The sequence below is a fragment of the Delphinapterus leucas genome, chromosome 3, assembly GCF_059928025.1.
Source record: "Delphinapterus leucas isolate spDelLeu-1000000601 "Yukka" chromosome 3, BTC_Dleu_Yukka2, whole genome shotgun sequence".
Lineage (NCBI taxonomy): Eukaryota > Metazoa > Chordata > Mammalia > Artiodactyla > Monodontidae > Delphinapterus > Delphinapterus leucas.
In genome coordinates, this window is record NC_143131.1 from 159,665,849 (window position 1) to 159,683,412 (window position 17,564).

A 17,564-nucleotide genomic window follows, 5' to 3' on the forward strand; every position below is an offset into this window, starting at 1 on the left:
GAGCAGTTCATAGAGCTGTGCAAGACGCTTTACAACATGTTCAGCGAAGACCCCATGGAGCAGGACTTGTACCATGCTATCGCCACGGTGGCCAGCCTGCTGCTCCGCATTGGGGAAGTGGGGAGGAGGTTCTCTGCATGGTCGGGCAGAGAGTCCAGGGACAGTGCCCCTGAGGAGGGCGAGCCGCCAGCCCCACACCCCCCTCAAGACGTGGCCCAGGAGCTTCAGCCGCCAGCTGCAGGGGACCCCCAGGCCAAAGCGGGTGGAGACACCCACCTTGGGAAAGCACCGCAGGAGAGCCAGGTGGTGGGCGAAGGGGGCGGCGGCGAGGGGCAGGGCTCCCCCCCCCAGCCTCTGTCTGACGATGAAACCAAAGATGACATGTCTATGTCCTCGTACTCAGTGGTCAGCACGGGCTCCCTGCAGTGTGAGGACCTGGCTGATGACACAGTGCTGGTGGGTGGGGAGGCCCACAGCCCCGTGGCCACCACTCACAGTGGGGGTGCCGTTGATACAGACTGGTGCATCTCCTTCGAGCAGATCCTGGCCTCCATCCTGACGGAGTCCGTGCTGGTGAACTTCTTTGAGAAGAGGGTAGACATTGGACTCAAGATCAAGGACCAGAGGAAGGTGGAGAGACAGTTTAGTACCTCCAGTGACCATGAGCAGTCTGCAGTTTTGGGCTGAGGGCTCCCGGGCCTGGGGGCTGGCCTCTCTCTCCTCCCTCCCTCCCATTCTGTTTTCTCTTGAAGGACACACCCCTCCAGTTCTCCCCAGAAGCAGTGAGTTGTAAATGGAAAGAAGGCTGAACAGTCGCAGTTGGGACCTAGGCAGGGGCTCCCCACCCCCTCGTTCTGCCTTGGACCTCCTGGCCCCTGCATAGTGTCAGGGGCTCTCTGATCTGCCCTTGCTTGCCCTGCACTGTGGCCAGGCCACACCCTGTCCTCCACCTCCTCTTCTGCAGCTGCGTGCTCTGGGGGCTTTCCTGCCACTTGGCGCCAGGTAGGAGGGTCGAGTGCCTATTGGGCACCAAAGTGGTGAGAACTTCGAGATGCTCTCCAGAAGCCCCTGAGCCTGCGCTTCTGGCTGGGGGACATGGGCAGAAAGCATCTGCTGCACCAGGGTGGGTGCCGCCTGCACAGGCGTTACTCTCAATTCTCTTTCAGCTCGTCATCCTCACCATTAACCTTAAAAGCATATCCCTCAGGTCCTGATATATTTCCTTGTATTCATTTCAGTTGGCTAAAAATCACACTATGCTCAATGCCTTAATAAATCCCTGAAAGAACTAAAAACTACACTGTGTATAGAGAATTAATGTGACCCTCAACCACTGCTTTGGCCTCCTGGCTTCTTCCCAGGCAGGTATGGGGCCCAGGCCATATTCCAGAGGTTCCCAACACTTAGTCTCCCACAGGAGGTGGGGGTTCAAGACCCCTAGGGAGGATGGGGACATGGAAGCTGCTGATGCAGGCTGGGCAGGGCCTGTGAAGACCTGCACCAGCAGAGGAAACCTGCTCCGCAGGTATAAACAGCCTGGGTCCAGGTGCAGGACATGTGTGCTCAGGCCTGGGCTGCAGCAAGCCTTTGGGTTCAGAAAGCAGACTGTGGGGACACGGGCAACAGGCTGAGCCATGAGGACCCCTTAGCTTTGCAGCAGGAGCTGATCATCATGTCCAGCGTTTGCCCCCAACACAGGACCACTCTTATTTGTACTAAAAGATAACATCTCTATGGCTGTTGTTTGGTTTTAAACTTAATAGCTTTATTGAGGCAAAACTTACATACCATAAAATTCACTTGTTTTAAGTTATAATTCAATGATTTTTTAGTAAACTTAGAGTTGTGCAAACATCACCACAATTCAACTTTAGAATATTTCCATCACCCCAGAAAGATCCCTCCTGCCCATGTGCTGCCAATCCATGTACCCTCCCCCAGCTCCAGGGAACCACCAATCTATTTTCTATCTCTTTAGATTTTATGGATGGTTTTAAAATAATCTCTGTGATTTTACCTTGTTTACAGCTGCTGAGTCACTTCTCGATAAATGCAGCAAAATAACATCAAGGAAACGGAACAGCTGTTTTCTTTCTTAATGACAACAACAACAAAAAGTAATTTCCTTTCTAGTATTGACACAAACTGACTACATGCTTTGTCATAAATTAATTTCAAAGAATTTATTGCTAGAAAGCCTACATTCTTGGGACTTCCCTGGTGGTCCAGTGGTAAAGAATCCGCCTTACAATGCAAGAGATGTGGGTTCGATCCCCAGTCAGGGAGCTAAGATCCTACATGCTGCGGGGCAACTAAGCCTGCCACCACAACTACTGAGCTTGCATACCTCAACTAGAAAGCCTGTGTGCTGCAAACTACAGAGCCCACGTGCTCTGAAGCCCGCGCATCCTGGAGCCTGCGGGCCACAACAAGAGAAGAGAAAACCCGCAGGCCATACTAGAGAGATGCCAACGCGCCGCAACGAGAGATCCCGCATACCTCAACGAAGATCCTGTGCTCCACAACTAAGACCTGATGCAGCCAAAAAAAAAAGACTATGTTCTTGGTCATAATAAAATTAAGTAAAGATATACATAAGAATTACACAAAATTGGCAGAGTCAAATTGATTGTAATCAATTAGAAAGATTTAAATGACTTGGAATTTTAAAATATTTATTTGGCTGCATCGGGTCTTAGTTGTGGCACGTGGGATCTTCTTTGGGACATGCGGGATCTTTCGTTACAGAGCGCGGGCTGTTCGTCGCGGTGCATGGGCTCAGTAATTGCAGCATGCAGACTTAGTTGCCCCGTGCCATGTGCAATCTTAGTTCCCTGACCAGGGATCAAACCCTTGTGCCCTGCATTGGAAGGCAGATTCTTAACCACTGGACCACCACCAGGGAAGTCCTGGAATTTAAATAAATGTTTTATATGCCATGTAGAAGTATAAATTTGAGAATATACCAAAGAAAGTAAACAACATAAAAGAGGACACTATCCTTTTTACGTGATAAAAGAAGGTACAAAAATGTACAATAAAATAGTACTTTCATCCATTAATTATTTAACCTCGCATGATAAAATGTTTAACAAGAGCAGTAACACTAAATAATAAGTGGATAATAAAAATAAAGTTTTAAATATATTTGTGTTCTGTAAGTAAACATAATTGTATATTTTAAAACTCCTTACCAAGTGATATGTTGTACCAAACCATTCAAGTCATTCTTATAATTTCCAAGAAAAAAAATACGTATATGAATTTTTAAAGGATTACAGAAAGGAGGAAAAAACAAAAGTAGAAAAACAATTTTTCCTTGTATTTAAGACTACTAATTATTTTGGTGTTTTTTCCCTATATTTCCCTATATTTGAACTCATACCACGTGTGAAATTTTTATTCTTCTCTTTTCATTAACCACAAAACATTCTTTGTAGTTGCCAGAAGCTCAGCCACAATGAGACAGGTAGAGATAAACAAAAACCACCCAAATGAGAACAGGGACCATTTATCCAGAGCTTGCTATAGAAAAGAAGTCAGCCACCATTACTTGCGTTTGGCAGAGACTAAAATGTAGTCAGAAGAGTGGGAAGGCCTTATGGTGAAAGCAAGGGAAGGCTTCAGGTGTGCTCTGATTAGAGGCTGCTAGTGGGGAAACAGGCTGGCTAACCTGAAGCAGGATGTTTTCGGTAATTGGTTTGGGGAGCATAATTGGCGTTCTCTTGGTTGGTCCTGAGATGAAGTGGGCAGGTGCAAAAAGGAGGGCAACTGGCAGTCATTGCCCAAGTCCTGACTGCTGCAGAAGTTGTGGTTTGGGGTGTGATGAGGGAGTCTGGTCACTCTCTGTTTGCATATTCAGTCTCAAACATAATTTTTAAAATTAATTTGGTTTTTTCTAATATATGCTATTGTGCAAAATTTGGAAAATATTAAAAATTTTAAACCATTTATAACCCTTGCCCGTGCACATCTGGAAATAAATAATGCCTGGTTTTACCTAACTGATATCATGTACACTTTGTAACCTCCTTGCTTCCCAACAATACACATGCCAGCATTTTCACTCCAAACTCTTTGTAATGGACCTGCATAATGGTCCATTCTTTAGAATACTTATTTCCATTTTTTCCTGTTATACTTCAGTTAACACTACTGCATAAACAATAAATCTGCGTGATTCAGATTATTAGGATAGAGATAACTGCCAGATTGTTTTTTCCTTTTACCGTTCTATCAGCATCCTTGTCAGGATTGGGCGTTTTAAATTTTCTTTTAACAAGATTATTTATGTTGTCAGGCACGTGGGAATGTCTTGGCGGGCTGGCATTAAGGTGAGGTTGGGACATGAGGGGTGCAATATTTTTCCTCTATGCCCAGACTGGGACTTGGGCTCCACCTTTTAGAGCGGGTCTTCCTCGGGACTGCAGTAAGGACTGATTTCGTTTTCAACCACCAGGCGTCTCCGTTTCCCTCTCTGAGAAGCGTAGGGTTGGTGAACTGCCTATTTTCCCAGGATTCTCGGTGCTCCGGCTCAAACGTTAACTAACCACCTCTGACCAGAGGTCCTGAAAATGCCTACCGTGGGCCCCAGGGAGTGGGCCCGAGCAGGGAGGCGCCCTCCGGCTCCCTCTCCCCGACTTGAAGAAGCAGAAGAAACCGTGCCAGCAAAGGCCGGACCCCCAGCGGCGGCTGGAGACCCAGCCCTTGCAACTTCAATCTTCCCAGGGAGCCCAGGCAGAAACGCTGGTTTAGATAGAGGCGGGAACTGCTTCGGGCTGAGACAGACAACCAGTGACCTGACTGACGCAAAGCCCAAACAACGCCCGACTCAGCAGCAGTGATACGGCCCGAGTCCTGAGGTGGCCCGGGGTCCCAGTTGACAGCCGACTAACGCTAAACTTTCCGATGGCCCAAGTGCGCACTAGGGGCGAAGCTCGAGTGGGCCGGAGCGCAGGGCGCACGCTCTCCTCGGGCCAGAGGGTCCCGAGCGCCTGAAGCGGGCGGAGCCAGGGCAGACAGGGTAGCGCGGCGCACGCGCGGCGCACGCGCGGCGGCGACGGCCGTCGCAATGGCGCCTCCGCAGCGGGTTTAGGTGTTGCGGTGCTCCTGTTGCCGCCTCTTCCAGGCGCACCAGGTGGGGCCTCCTCCTCCTCCTCCTCAGAGCACGGGGATGGCGAGCAGGACGAGGTGGGGTCGCTGGGGGGCCAGACCTCCTCCCCCAGGCTGGGCGAGGTTTCGTGCGGTTGCGGGGTGTGTGTCTGGGTCCCGGACAAATGACGATGTCTGTCCTGAGAACTAGGTTTTATTGATGTCGCTTCTCGATAACGTTGTTCTGGGCTTTTTTCGTTTTTTGCTTGGTGGTTGTAAGATTCGCAGAAACCAGCCAATGGTTTCTGCCGAGGCGGCCTCGTGAATTCTATCTGGCCGGTGGTCGGGCACACCAGGTTGGGGGTAGAGGATAGCCTCCTTTATGCAGAGCCTAGCCCCCAAAATGGCTCCTTCTTCATTTAAATACAAGGGAAATGATAGTTTTAAAAACTGAGGCACGACTGGGCACCCGTGCTGGCACTCTTTGGCTCTGCTCGTAGTGAGGGCCTCGACGCCTATTCAGAGTGTAAATAATCTCGCGCCTTTAAACAGGATAATCGAAGTTTCTAAAACGTAATGCTTCCCTGACTCAAAACGTAAAATAGGGGATGTCACTTAACCTGTTCTTTCCTGAATCACGTTCCGTCTCCCTGCTTGATGCTGTCAAGGCTGTCATTGTATCCGCTTCTGGTAGTCCCCTGCTAATCTGCTGTGCCCTGAAGAAGGGTAGCATCAAATTGCATACAAAATGTATGTACAAACATACAAAATGTATGTTTAAAAGCCAGTAAGAGGCTGGGTATGCACCTGTAAGTTCGCTGTGACTTTGTAAGGGTCATTTTAGGGGCTTAGAAACTTTTTACTTACTTCATTGTTTTGGTTCTAGGAGTTGAGAATAAATGGGAATCATTTCCACTTTTAAATTATTATATAATGTAGTTCGTGTTCTCATGGTCACTTTCAACTCTGAAAAGTGATTTGAAGCCAAGTGGGAAAAGTGGGTTAACAGTTTAATTCCAAGTCGGCTGTGTATCAGGCAGTTTAACACATCTCATTTAATTTCAACAGCTTCTGAATTCTGTATCTTCATTCCCCAGAGCTAGCCAGTTACTGTGTGTCCTTCCAGAGCTTTTATTATTTTTTTAATGCATTTCTTACTTGCATATGTACCTGTAGAAGATACACAGTATTTTTATGGTGTTTGAAGATAGATGCTGAGAAGTAGAATCTTAGGATATACCCACTTAAATTTGTAATAGATGCTGCTTGTCCTCCTTAGAATCCTTTTAGGTACTTCCCCAAAAGCCCTGATAGTTTTTGTGTTAGGATCATATTAATCATGTTAATTTTTATGAATCAACCGAGACATCTTTGTGATGTTAAGCATGGCATTTCATTCCATCTCTTAAAACAGTTTTGGTGCCCCTTGATAACATTTTCTTTGTTACCTTTACAAATGGATTTATTTCTTTAATTATCTCTTCTAAGTAGATGTTTGCTTATAAGCTATATTAATTTTTGAAGATATATTAATTTTCTACCTAGCCCCTATATTAGATTGTCTTACTGGTTTTAGTAGTTTTTCATTTAGTTATCTTGACTTTTAAAGAAATAAATCATATCATCCATAAATAAGGATTGTTTTTTTTTTCCTTTCCATTTTCATACCTCTTGCTATGTCCTCTTTTCCAAGTCTATCAGTTAGTACATCCAGAAAAAAATGGTAAATAATAGTGCAGATCCTTGACTTGTTCTTGACTTTCATGGGAATGCTGGTGGTGATTCTGCAGGTTTAGAGCTAGATGTAAGGCATTTTATTATGTTAAGAGAGAATCCACCTAGTCAGATTTATCAAGAATTGAAATATCATGGAATTTTTTTTTGAGAATCACATATAGTAGAGATCTAATTTGATTTTGTTTCATATGGATAGCCAGTTTTCCAGAACCACTTATTAGTCTCTTCTTTCTTCACCTTTATAATATACTAAATTTTCATACATGTGTTGGTTTGTTTCTGGACTCTTTATTCTTTTCCACTGATCTCTTTATTATTTCTGATCTAGTTCAACCTGTTTCAAATAATTACTTTAGCTATAATTCTGAAATTTCATTGTAGGTGAAAAAGAGTCTCAAATGGACATGCAAAGCTTGTGGAGAGAAGCAGTCATTTTTGCGGGTGAGTCCCAAGCAGCAAAGTGTCTAATACCCATACCAGGAAGCAGGTGGGACGCAGCCCTGCAGAAACATATTTCTCATGGAACCCAGTGTTCCATTATTGGCTCAAGTTCATTGGATATAGCGCTCCTGCTCCCTAAGATCATCTTCCTTCAGGAAGCGAAATGAATGGAGCAGTGCCTGGAAAGTTACCTTCCTTTTTTTATTCAGTCAGTAAGTATTTACTGAGTAACTTCTGTATGCAGGCATGGGACACAATGGAAGGTAAGACCATGTTGTTAATTGCCTTCACCGATCTGCTGTTGTGGAACAGGATGAGAAACTAAAACACACACATGTAAATTAAAACTAGACTGAGCAAAATGAGAGGAAAGTACAGGGGTCTGTAAGAAGATAACTGAGTAATCAGACCTAAGTGGGGATGGGCAGACAGCTGTTGGTAGATGCAGGGGTGTGAGAGGGGCCAGGCAGGTTGTGAAGGAAGTCAGGAGATGAAAGAGCATGTGGACTGAGGGGAGCATGTTGTAAATGCTCTTATTAGCCCAGTTTTTTCACCCAGCATCACAGTTCTTTTCAAGTCCATACTTAGCGACCCACTTGATCTCTAATATCACAGGGTCCTCATTGAGCCCCTTGTTCACCTGCTCCAGCCCTTGATGCCACCTCTCCAGCCTCATCTCATCATTCTCCTCCTTCAGCCATAGGGGCTTTTCCTTCTGACCTTGAAACAATCCAAATCTGCTTCCCTCTTAGGGCCTTTGTGCTCATTGTTGGGGCTTCCCCTAGTTAATCTCATTACCCTGATCAGAAATATAGGCAAGTATGTTTATGTGAGTATTGTCCATCTGAGACTGTAAATTCCATGGGAAGAGAGGGTTTGCCTATTTTACTTATATACCCTTTTTAAAAAAGTTGAAGTATAGTTGATTTACAATATTATGTTAGTATCAGGTGTATAGCAAAGTGATTCAGTTATACATATTTTTTTTCTTATTTTCCATTATAGTTTATTATAAGAAATTGAATGTAGTTCCCTGTGCTATACAGTAAATCCTTGTTGTTAATCTATTTTATATAATGTGTATCTGTTAATCCCATACTCCTAATTTATTCCTCTCTCCCTCTTCCCCTTTTGGTAACCATAAGTTTATTTTCTATGTCTGTGTGTTTCTGTTTTGTAAATAAATTCACTTGTATTATTTTTTTAGATTCCACATATAAGTGATATCATATAATATTTGTCTTTGTCTGACTTGCTTCACTTAATACGATACACTCTGGGTCCATCCTTGTTGTTGCAAATGGCAATATTTCATTCTTTTTTATGGCTAATATTCCATTATATATGTGTGTGTGTGTGTGTGTGTGTGTCTATACACACACACACACACACACACACACATACATACACCCCATATCTTCTTTATCCACTCATCTGTTGATGGACACTTATATACCCTTTTTTGTATGTTTTGCTGATGGACTCTTGGCACCTAGCACAGTGCCTGTCACATAGTGCTTGCTCAAGTAATGTTTGTTGAATGAGTTAAGTGACAAACCCCACACTGATGGGCATTTAGGTTGATTTTAGTTTTCATTGTTATGAACAACTCTGCAATGAAGCTTCTTACAAATACCTCTTTCTTCACTTGACCAATTATTTCCTTAGGACGAATTCCTAGAAGTTAAATCAGAGGAATTCTTTTGACCAAGGTTCTTTTAGTTACAAATAATAGGAAAAAAACACTTCAGCAAAATTTAAAATGTACTGGCAAGGTAATGGGGTATCTTGGGGGGATCCAAGGAAGGAGCTTCATTCTTGACCCCTTGAAGAACCAACCCCAAGAACTGAAAAGCTGCCAACAACACAAGCATCATCTTTTCCCTCCCTTCTCCTCCCTTCACCCAGTTTCTCCCTATACCTTCCTCCCTCTCTCCCTATCTCCTCTCCTTCCCTTCCTCTCTGTTCCCAGTTCAAAGTAACATACTCTACTCACAGACCACAGAATCTCATTTCAAACCAACTGGAATAGCTGAGTCCCAATTATAAACTCCTGGGAGAAACAATCTGATTGACCTGGTTGATTCAGTTGTCCACCACTGGTCCAGTCAGTTGGGATGGGTGGGAGTGGGGACAGTTTGGTCATCTGTCAGTAAGTGTAGCTGCTGAGGCCTACCTTGAGATTGGGTCTCAGAAGGCAGGGGCTGGCTCATAGCTAGTGACTTCTGCTTGTTTTAGATGTCAGCATGTATTTCTGAATTCTTGAGGAAGCTTTGCCTTCCTCTCAGCACCCCCATGCTTGTGCACTGGTATATGGCTTATGACTGACTAGGCCACAGTAATGAACAGACACCAAAATTGTGGTGGCTTAACGCAATAGAAGTTGTTTCTCTTGCTCTTGTAACACTCCTGGGAGAGATTGAGATCAGCAGGACAGCTGTCCTTGGTATGGTCATCCAGGGACCGAGGCACCTGTAATCTTGAGGTTCTGTTATTCCCTGAGGCTTGTCTCCCACTGCCTCTTGTCCCGCAAAGGAGCAAGATCAGGGAGGAGCTACCCAGGAAGGATCTGGAAGTGGCTTACATTCCACTGGGAAGAACCTAGTCTCATGGCCACACCTGACTGCAAGGAAGACTGGAAAATGTAGTCTAGTCTGCTCCCAGATGAGGGGAGAATGCATTTCAGTATTCAGGCAGCAGTCTCTGCTATGCAGGAGAGCATGCACCCTACCAGTTATGCCAGACATAAGTTGTCAGTCATTTTAGAATTTTGTTTTTCAATTTATTGTGTGGACGTATAGTTGAGTTACAATGTTGTGCTAATTTCTGTTGCACAGCAAAGTGATTCAGTTTTTTATTTACATATATGTGTGTGTGTGTATATATATATACACACACACACACATACACATCCTTTTTCATATTTTTTTCCATTATGGTTTATCACAGAATATTGAATGTAGTTCCCTATGCTATACAGCAGGGCCTTGTTGTTTATCCATTCTATATATAATAGTTTGCATCGCTAATCCCAAACTCCCAATCCATCCCTCCCCCAGCCCACTCCCTCTTGGCAACCATAAGTCAGTTATCAGTCTTTTTAAACTTTGCCTGTCCCCTCTCCAGTTCCTTTCCTCCCATTCTCACTTGAACTTTCCCCAGACGGGATTTCACTCCCCACCAGTCCGCTAAAATTGCTCATGTCAAAGTCAGCAGTGGTCTCTATGTTGCTAAAAATAATGGTTGGTTCTCAGTCCTCAAGTGACTTGACTTATTGGTGGCATTTGTCAGAGTTTGTCACTTCCTCCTCCTTGAAGCATTGTCTTCACTTGTACTTCTAGTCATCCTGCTCCTGGTTTTCCTCCTATCTTCCTGGCTGTGTTTCAATCCTCTTTGCTAGTTTTTTCCCATCTCCTCATCTTCTAAACCTTAGAGTGCTCTGGCACTCAGTTTTTGGACCTCTTGTCTAGCTACACTCATTCCCTTGGTCATCTGAGATGAGACAATCTGACAATTCTCAAATGTCCATCTCAGACCCCAGACCTGCCCCTGAACTTGTGTATGCTTCCAACCACTTACCGCTCTCCTGGATATCTAAGAGGCATCCCAAACCTGTATCCCAGAACGAAGCCCTCACCTTACCCTCACCAACCTGCTCTTCCCACAGTCATCCCCAACTCTTAAGAGTGCCAAGTCCCTCTTTCTAGTTGTTTGGGCTAAAAACCTTGAACTCATCCCTGACTTCTCTTTTTCTTTTACACTCTTCATCTGATCCATCAGCAAATTTTGTCAGCCCTACCTTCAGGATATACCCAGACTGTGCCCACTTGCTACCACAGTGGCCTGAGTTGCCTCAGTATTTGCTGCAACCTCCTGACTGGTCACCTGCTTCTGCCATACAGTCTTAGCACCACAGCTGCAGGGTCCTACTGAAACATATGCAAGATCATGTCAGACCTCCCAGGTTAGAGCAACATTCATGCTCCTACAGACAGGGCCAGGTTGGGGCAGGGGGCCCCTTTTCAAAAGCAGAAAAAAAAATGCTATTAAAAGTACTAGAATATTAAGCTTTTCCTTTCTTTCATGGTCTCCTGACTTTTCCTGATGTCTTTTATTTACTAGTTTTAAAATTTACTATTTAATATCTTCCTGTGTCAAGAAAAACTAACATTTAAAATTGTGCAGCACCATTTATGTTGTGCAACACCAGTTATAAATGCAAAGACCATTTAGTACATATGTGGAACATATGCAGAATAATATAAGAGCATTTGGTGTATACGTAGAATCATCAAAATTGCACAATTTTTATTTTGTAGCTCATACATGCCTACATATTTCATTCCTACCAGAACAGTGGAGATGTTGCACAAAATTAACTATTTTTACTTCACTGCTTGATACACGCACATTCTACCCATACTCTCAACCTTTAGCTCACTGATGAGTAAGGAAGTACTGAGAGGAAAAGGAACTGGGAAAGATTGCCCTATCTTTCACTTTTTTTTCTGTGTTATTATTTTCAGCATAGGCTATTCCAGGGAGGTAACAGGAGTAAGAAAAGATATGACACGTTTCCTTGGTTGTTCATGTTTTTTAGAATACCCTTGCCTCCTTTCTGCAACTGAAGCAAGTTCTGATTCCAGTGGAAAGCCTGGCCTCTCAGGCTGAGGTTGCCCCCCACGTACTTTTGTTGTACTTTACTTTGTGAGAAAGTTCTAATGAGGAAAAAAATAAGTAATAAATGTTCTCTTTTTGGGAAAAAAAAAAAGACTTGTACACCCCATCTGAACTTGGAGTCTCACTGAACTCCCACACCTTGTGAGTTCACTGCAATTCTGTGCTCCTCAGTCATCAGGCATGCTGTATGTAAAAGCAGTGACGAGAAACAGTGGACACATTTGGTGTCCACGACTCACAAACATGCTTCATTATCTCATCACACTTTACTTACACAATACAAGTTCAATGATTATTAAGAATTTCAAGATGGAGACAGCAGAGCAGATCTCATGCCTATAAGGCTGACTCTGCCTGTAACGGGGCCTACACTCTCAAACCTCATCTCCTACCATCTTCCCCCTAGACCATTCAGCTCCAGCCACTTGGCCTCCTCACCGTTCCTCCAAAATGCCAGGCTCAGGGTCTTTGCACTCCTTTCCGTTTCATTGCTTCTGCTGAATGTTCTTCCCCTATGTATCTACGTGGCTTGTTTCTGCCTATCTTCCTATTTTGTGCTCAGATGTCACCCTCTCAGTGATCCACTCCTTGACTTCTTGAACACACATATAAAATTGTCTACTGTGTCCACACTCTGCCCCACCCTGCTTCATTGCCTTACTTTCCTCAGAAGCACTTCTCACCATCTGATGGACATATAGGTGACTTATGTGCTTATTATCTGTCTATTCTCACTACAGTGTGAGCTCCATAATGACAGTAGTGTTTGTCCATTCCTGTATTGTGTTGTCCTTACCTAGTTCAGGGCCTGGCACATAATAGCTGCTTAATAAATATTTATTGAACAAATGAGTGACTGCTAAGTGAAAAAATGTATCTCATCTATTTTATATTATTTTGATAATGAGTGAGTGAGGTGTATCATTTCATATGTTTATTGGCAATTTGCGTTACTTCTCTTCTGAATTTCTTATGTTCATTAACCAATTTGTGTGGGATTTTGGGTTGAGTTTAGCTTTGATATATAAAGTTCAGGGTGATGGTGGGCAGCCAGATAGACTGAAACTATTAGTCCCTGAGACTGTTAGTTTGTAAATCACTGCAGAAACAGCAATCATTGTTTGGGTTCCTGCATGGTGCTTTGGGCCTTGCGAAGTACAGTTTTATCCTCCCTGGGTTGCAGCTCTAATGGATCTATTTCTCAGCATTCTATCAACACTTTTTAAACTTGATATTTTTGTTTGTTTGTTTGTTTCTCAGGCTTACGGTGAGGGCTCTGGTGCTGACTGTAGACACCATGTCCAAAAATTAAATCTGCTGCAGGGACAGATTTCAGAGATGTCACTCAGGTATAGTAATTTGAGGGAGGCATGGTTATCTTGCTCTGTTTTTATCTTGATTGGATGGTGGAAGTCTATGATGGAGAAATCCCTTAGAGTTCCATGTCTTACAATATGGCAATTAGATATTGAACAATCTTCCCACTGAAATTAATTTAAAATGCCAGCCACAGTTTTTTGTTTTTTGGTTTTTTTTTTTTTTTTTTTGCGGTACGCAGGCCTCTCACTCTTGTGGCCTCTCCCGTTGCGGAGCACAGGCTCCGGACGTGCAGGCTCAGCGGCCATGACTCACGGGCCCAGCCGCTCTGCGGCATGTGGGATCCTCCCGGACCGGGGCACAAACCCGTGTCCCCTGCATCGGCAGGCGGACTCTCAGCCACTGCGCCACCAGGGAAGCCCCCAGCCACAATATTTTAAGTGCACTGAAGAGATGACAAGAAGGTAAGTAACCATCAGAGGCCAAAAATGAAGCAAAAGCCAAAATCCAGAGAATAAGCAGCTGGGCTGCTGAGGCGATTGAAACCTGTTGCCCTTCAGCTTCCATGCATCTGGGAGGGAAGCAGGAGACAAAGACAAAGCCGAGGGTCTGTTCACTGTGGGAAGGTCCATAGGAGACCACCACATAAAGCTGAGTCCCCGAAGGACTACACCCTCAGCATTCAAATGAACTAGAAATGCACCCCGTCCATAGCAGGGACCCAGCCTGTGTTGACCTTGGCACTGACTGAAGAAGGGAAATACTGCTCCAGGATTTTATAAGCACAAGGAATCTGTCACATGGCCTTTAAGCCTTTTACACATGCTGTGTGAAAAGTCTCAAGCTGAGAGCTTATTTTTAAATTGTCCCAGGAACAGAGGTAAATGCAGCTCCTTTTTGGAGCAATACATCTTCAACCCAGGTATCAAAGAATTCCCACATATAAAGTTCCAAGGAGCATATACCCAAACTTAAAAATCATTTAACTTAAGGAAGTATGTCACCATGAGCAAGACAGCAGAAATGACAGAAAAGTCAGACCCAAAAAGAGTTCAGAATACATAATATTTCATGTTTAATATATTTAATGAAATTAAAAGAGGGGGGTTGCTAATATGAGGAGCAAGAGACTTTTAAAAATAACCAGTTTTTTAAAAAAACCAAAAAGTTTGTAGAAATGAAAAGTATAGTCATTGAAATTAAAAGTCTAGTGGACCATTAAACAGATCAAGTGCAACTGAAGAGAGAATTAGTGAAATGGAAGACCAATCTGAAGAAATTAATCACAGTGCAGCACAGAAAGACAAAAAGGTGGAAAATATAAGTTCAGAGACATGAAGGATACAGAGAAGAGTTCCAGCAGGAGATAATAAAGAGAAGGGGACAAAGGCAATATTTGCAGGGAAATGAACAGAACATTTTCCAGAATCAAAGGGCTTACATTCTTAGATTAAGGAAACACAGTAAATCCCAATCTAGATGAAAACATTGTGTATGTAGGAAATCCTAATGAGCCTATCTATACAGAAGCTACTAGAACTAATAAGTCAATTTAGTAAGATCACAAGGATACATGGTCAACATACAAAACTAGATTTTATTTTTATATAAATGCAGTGAACAGTTGGAAAATAATTTTAAAAATCAAATACCATTTATAATACCATCAAAAAATAAAGGGGCTTCCCTGGTGGCGCAGTGGTTGAGAGTCTGCCTGCCAGTGCAGGGGACACAGGTTCGTGCCCCGGTCCGGGAAGATCCCACATGCCGCGGAGCGGCTGGGCCTGTGAGCCATGGCTGCTGAGCCTGCACGTCTGGAGCCTGTGCTCCACAATGGGAGAGGCCACAACAGTGAGAGGCCCGCATACCGCAAAAGAAATAAAAAATAAAAAAATAATAAAATGAAATAAAATACATAGGGATAAACATAACCCAAAAATGTGCAAGAAATTTTCAGTAAAAACTATAAAACATTGCTGAGAGAAATTAAAGAAGATCTAAATGAAGAAATATGACACGTTCATGGATTGGAAAACTCAATATTGTTAAGATGTCAGTTCATCCTAAATTGATCTGTAGAGTCTGCCATTAGGTTCCAATCAAAATTCCAGCAGTTTTGTTTTTTTTTTTAAGAAATTGACAAACTGATCCTAAAATTTATATAGAAATGCAATTGCCAAAACAATGCTGATAAAGAACAAAACTGGAGGACTTCTACAGCCTGATTTCAAGATTCACTATAACACTATAGCAATCAAGATGATAGTGTGATTTTGGTGAAAGACTAGATATATAGATAACATCAGAAGGCAAATGAAGGGACTTCCCTGGTGGTCCAGTGGTAAAGAATCCGCCTTATGCAGGGGACATGGGTTCGATCCCTGGTCAGGGAACTAAGATCCCACATGCCGTGGGACAGCTGAGCCTGTGCACCACAACTACTGAGCTCACACGCCTCAACTAGAGAGCCTGTGTGCTGCAAACTACAGAGCCCACATGCCCTTGAACCTGCGCGCCACAGCTAGAGAAGAGAAAACACGCACACCACAACTAGAGAGAAGCCCACGTGCCACAACTGAGACCTGACACAGCCAAAAATAAATAAAATAAATAGAGTCAATGAAGGATGAAAAAAAAAAGCAAGTGAATAAACAAATAGTGGTATTTCCGTACAATAGAATACTACTCAGCAACAAAAACAACATGGGCAAACCTCAAAAACATTGCTAAGTGAAAGAAATCAGACACAAGAGACCACACTATAGGGATGAGTGGTATTCTGGGGAGGGGGAATCACCTACAAAGGCATATAAGGGAACCTTGGGGTGATGACAGTTTTCTATATCTTGCTAATTATATCTCAGTAAATTTTTTTTCTATATCTTGATGGGAGTAATAGATTCAAAGATAAAATTTACCAAACTCATCTAATTGTACACTTAAATTGTTACATTTTAGTGTATATTAATTATAAATTATACCTCAATAAGTTAATTTTAAAAGACAAAAAAAATCTGCCCTTAGACACAACAACATAATGAAATTGCAGAACATGGAAGACAAAGGGAAGAGTTGAAAAGTAGCTGGAGAGAAGAGAGATCACCTACATAAGAACAGTAGACACCCAGCTTCTCAGGGGTAACATTAGAAGCGAGAAGACAGACCATTAACCTTCATATTGCTGAGAGATGTTCTGGAGTTGATGGAGTTGAGTTCCTGAATCATAGTACGGTGAGCAGAGTTCTGGCTAGTAGCTGGTAGGACACTGCTCAGCTGGACATTGGAGTATCGACCATGTGGCACGGTAGGCAGTTCATATGCGTGATCTTATTTCATCTTCCTCATCACCCTGTGAGGATAATTGGCTTCTGTTTACAGATGAAGAAACTGAAGTAGAGGTGCCGACATTTGGTAGAGTTGGGGTTCTCATTGTATTTCTCTAGAGAGAGCTCCAATCTGATCGTGTGATGTAACAACCCTGTCTGACATGGGTGGATGTGGCTTTGGTGCTAACCTTCAGTCCTTGCACTATGAATGTTTTCACTGGCCATCCAGCCCTACTCGAGGCTGCAAAGGTTCCGGCTCCTCACTCTGCTTTATGTGGTAAAAGAGCCCTGCTGTCCCTGGGAGGCTGGATGAAGTCACTATGACACATCAAGCTCAGTAAAATGCCTTCTCTTGTAGTGGTTGAGATATAATACAACTGTAAAGACACTCATATGACCCTATGCAATGGGGACATCTCCATTGCTAATGGGAGGGACTCTGTGCTGTCAGAGTTCAGCTGACATTAGTCTCTGTGTTCAGGCACTGAGCAGGGCACATGCACACGTATTGTCTTATTTATCTTCACAGTGACCCTTGCAATATTATCCCCATTTGTAAATAAGGAAACTGGGATACAGTGATATACCCAGAATCACGGTCAGTGACAGCCAGTCATTGGCAAAGCCATGATGCAAACTCTGGTCCTCTGGGTTAAGAGTGCCACTTCTGCCCTGTGTCACTTTTCCTCTTGCTCCAAGTAACAGATGGTCCCTCTGCCTTCTGAACTGCTGGAAGATTACAAATCACATCAAAACAACAGAGATAAGTTCTAAGTTCCCCTAAACAGGCTTTGATATCCACATCAAGTTCGTGCATCTTGCCGTTCCCATCTTCATTGTCCTTCATCTTCCTGGTCATTTTACAAAAGACAACTGTACAATCTTTCCCTAAGGTCTCTGGAAGAATCCATAAATGCCGATGAGGAGGAAAATGCACGTCCTCGGCAGGCTGTGCCTGCAAGCCTGCAGGTA

At 43.5% G+C, this 17,564-nt stretch overlaps 2 protein-coding genes across 8 annotated transcripts in view; both read left to right on the forward strand.

The window, feature by feature from the left end:
* The window catches only part of TBC1D9B (TBC1 domain family member 9B), a 47,835-nt gene extending 42,823 nt beyond the window's left edge, over window positions 1-5,012 (forward strand). For 2 of the 7 annotated variants that reach the window (XM_022563306.3, XM_089909818.1), the window contains one exon: window positions 1-4,914. In XM_022563306.3, the coding sequence (XP_022419014.1) occupies window positions 1-687 (687 nt within the window). In that variant the 3' untranslated portion in view covers window positions 688-4,914. The other 5 variants (XM_089909820.1, XM_022563308.3, XM_089909819.1 and 2 more) reach the window with 5 other exon arrangements.
* The window catches only part of MRNIP (MRN complex interacting protein), a 17,816-nt gene continuing 5,263 nt past the window's right edge, over window positions 5,012-17,564 (forward strand). Inside the window, exons 1-4 of the mRNA XM_089909822.1 lie at window positions 5,012-5,190; window positions 7,210-7,269; window positions 13,210-13,298; window positions 17,486-17,561. Coding sequence (XP_089765948.1) covers window positions 13,288-13,298; window positions 17,486-17,561 — 87 coding nt within the window. The 5' untranslated portion in view covers window positions 5,012-5,190; window positions 7,210-7,269; window positions 13,210-13,287. The remainder of the gene's footprint in view (window positions 5,191-7,209; window positions 7,270-13,209; window positions 13,299-17,485; window positions 17,562-17,564) is intronic.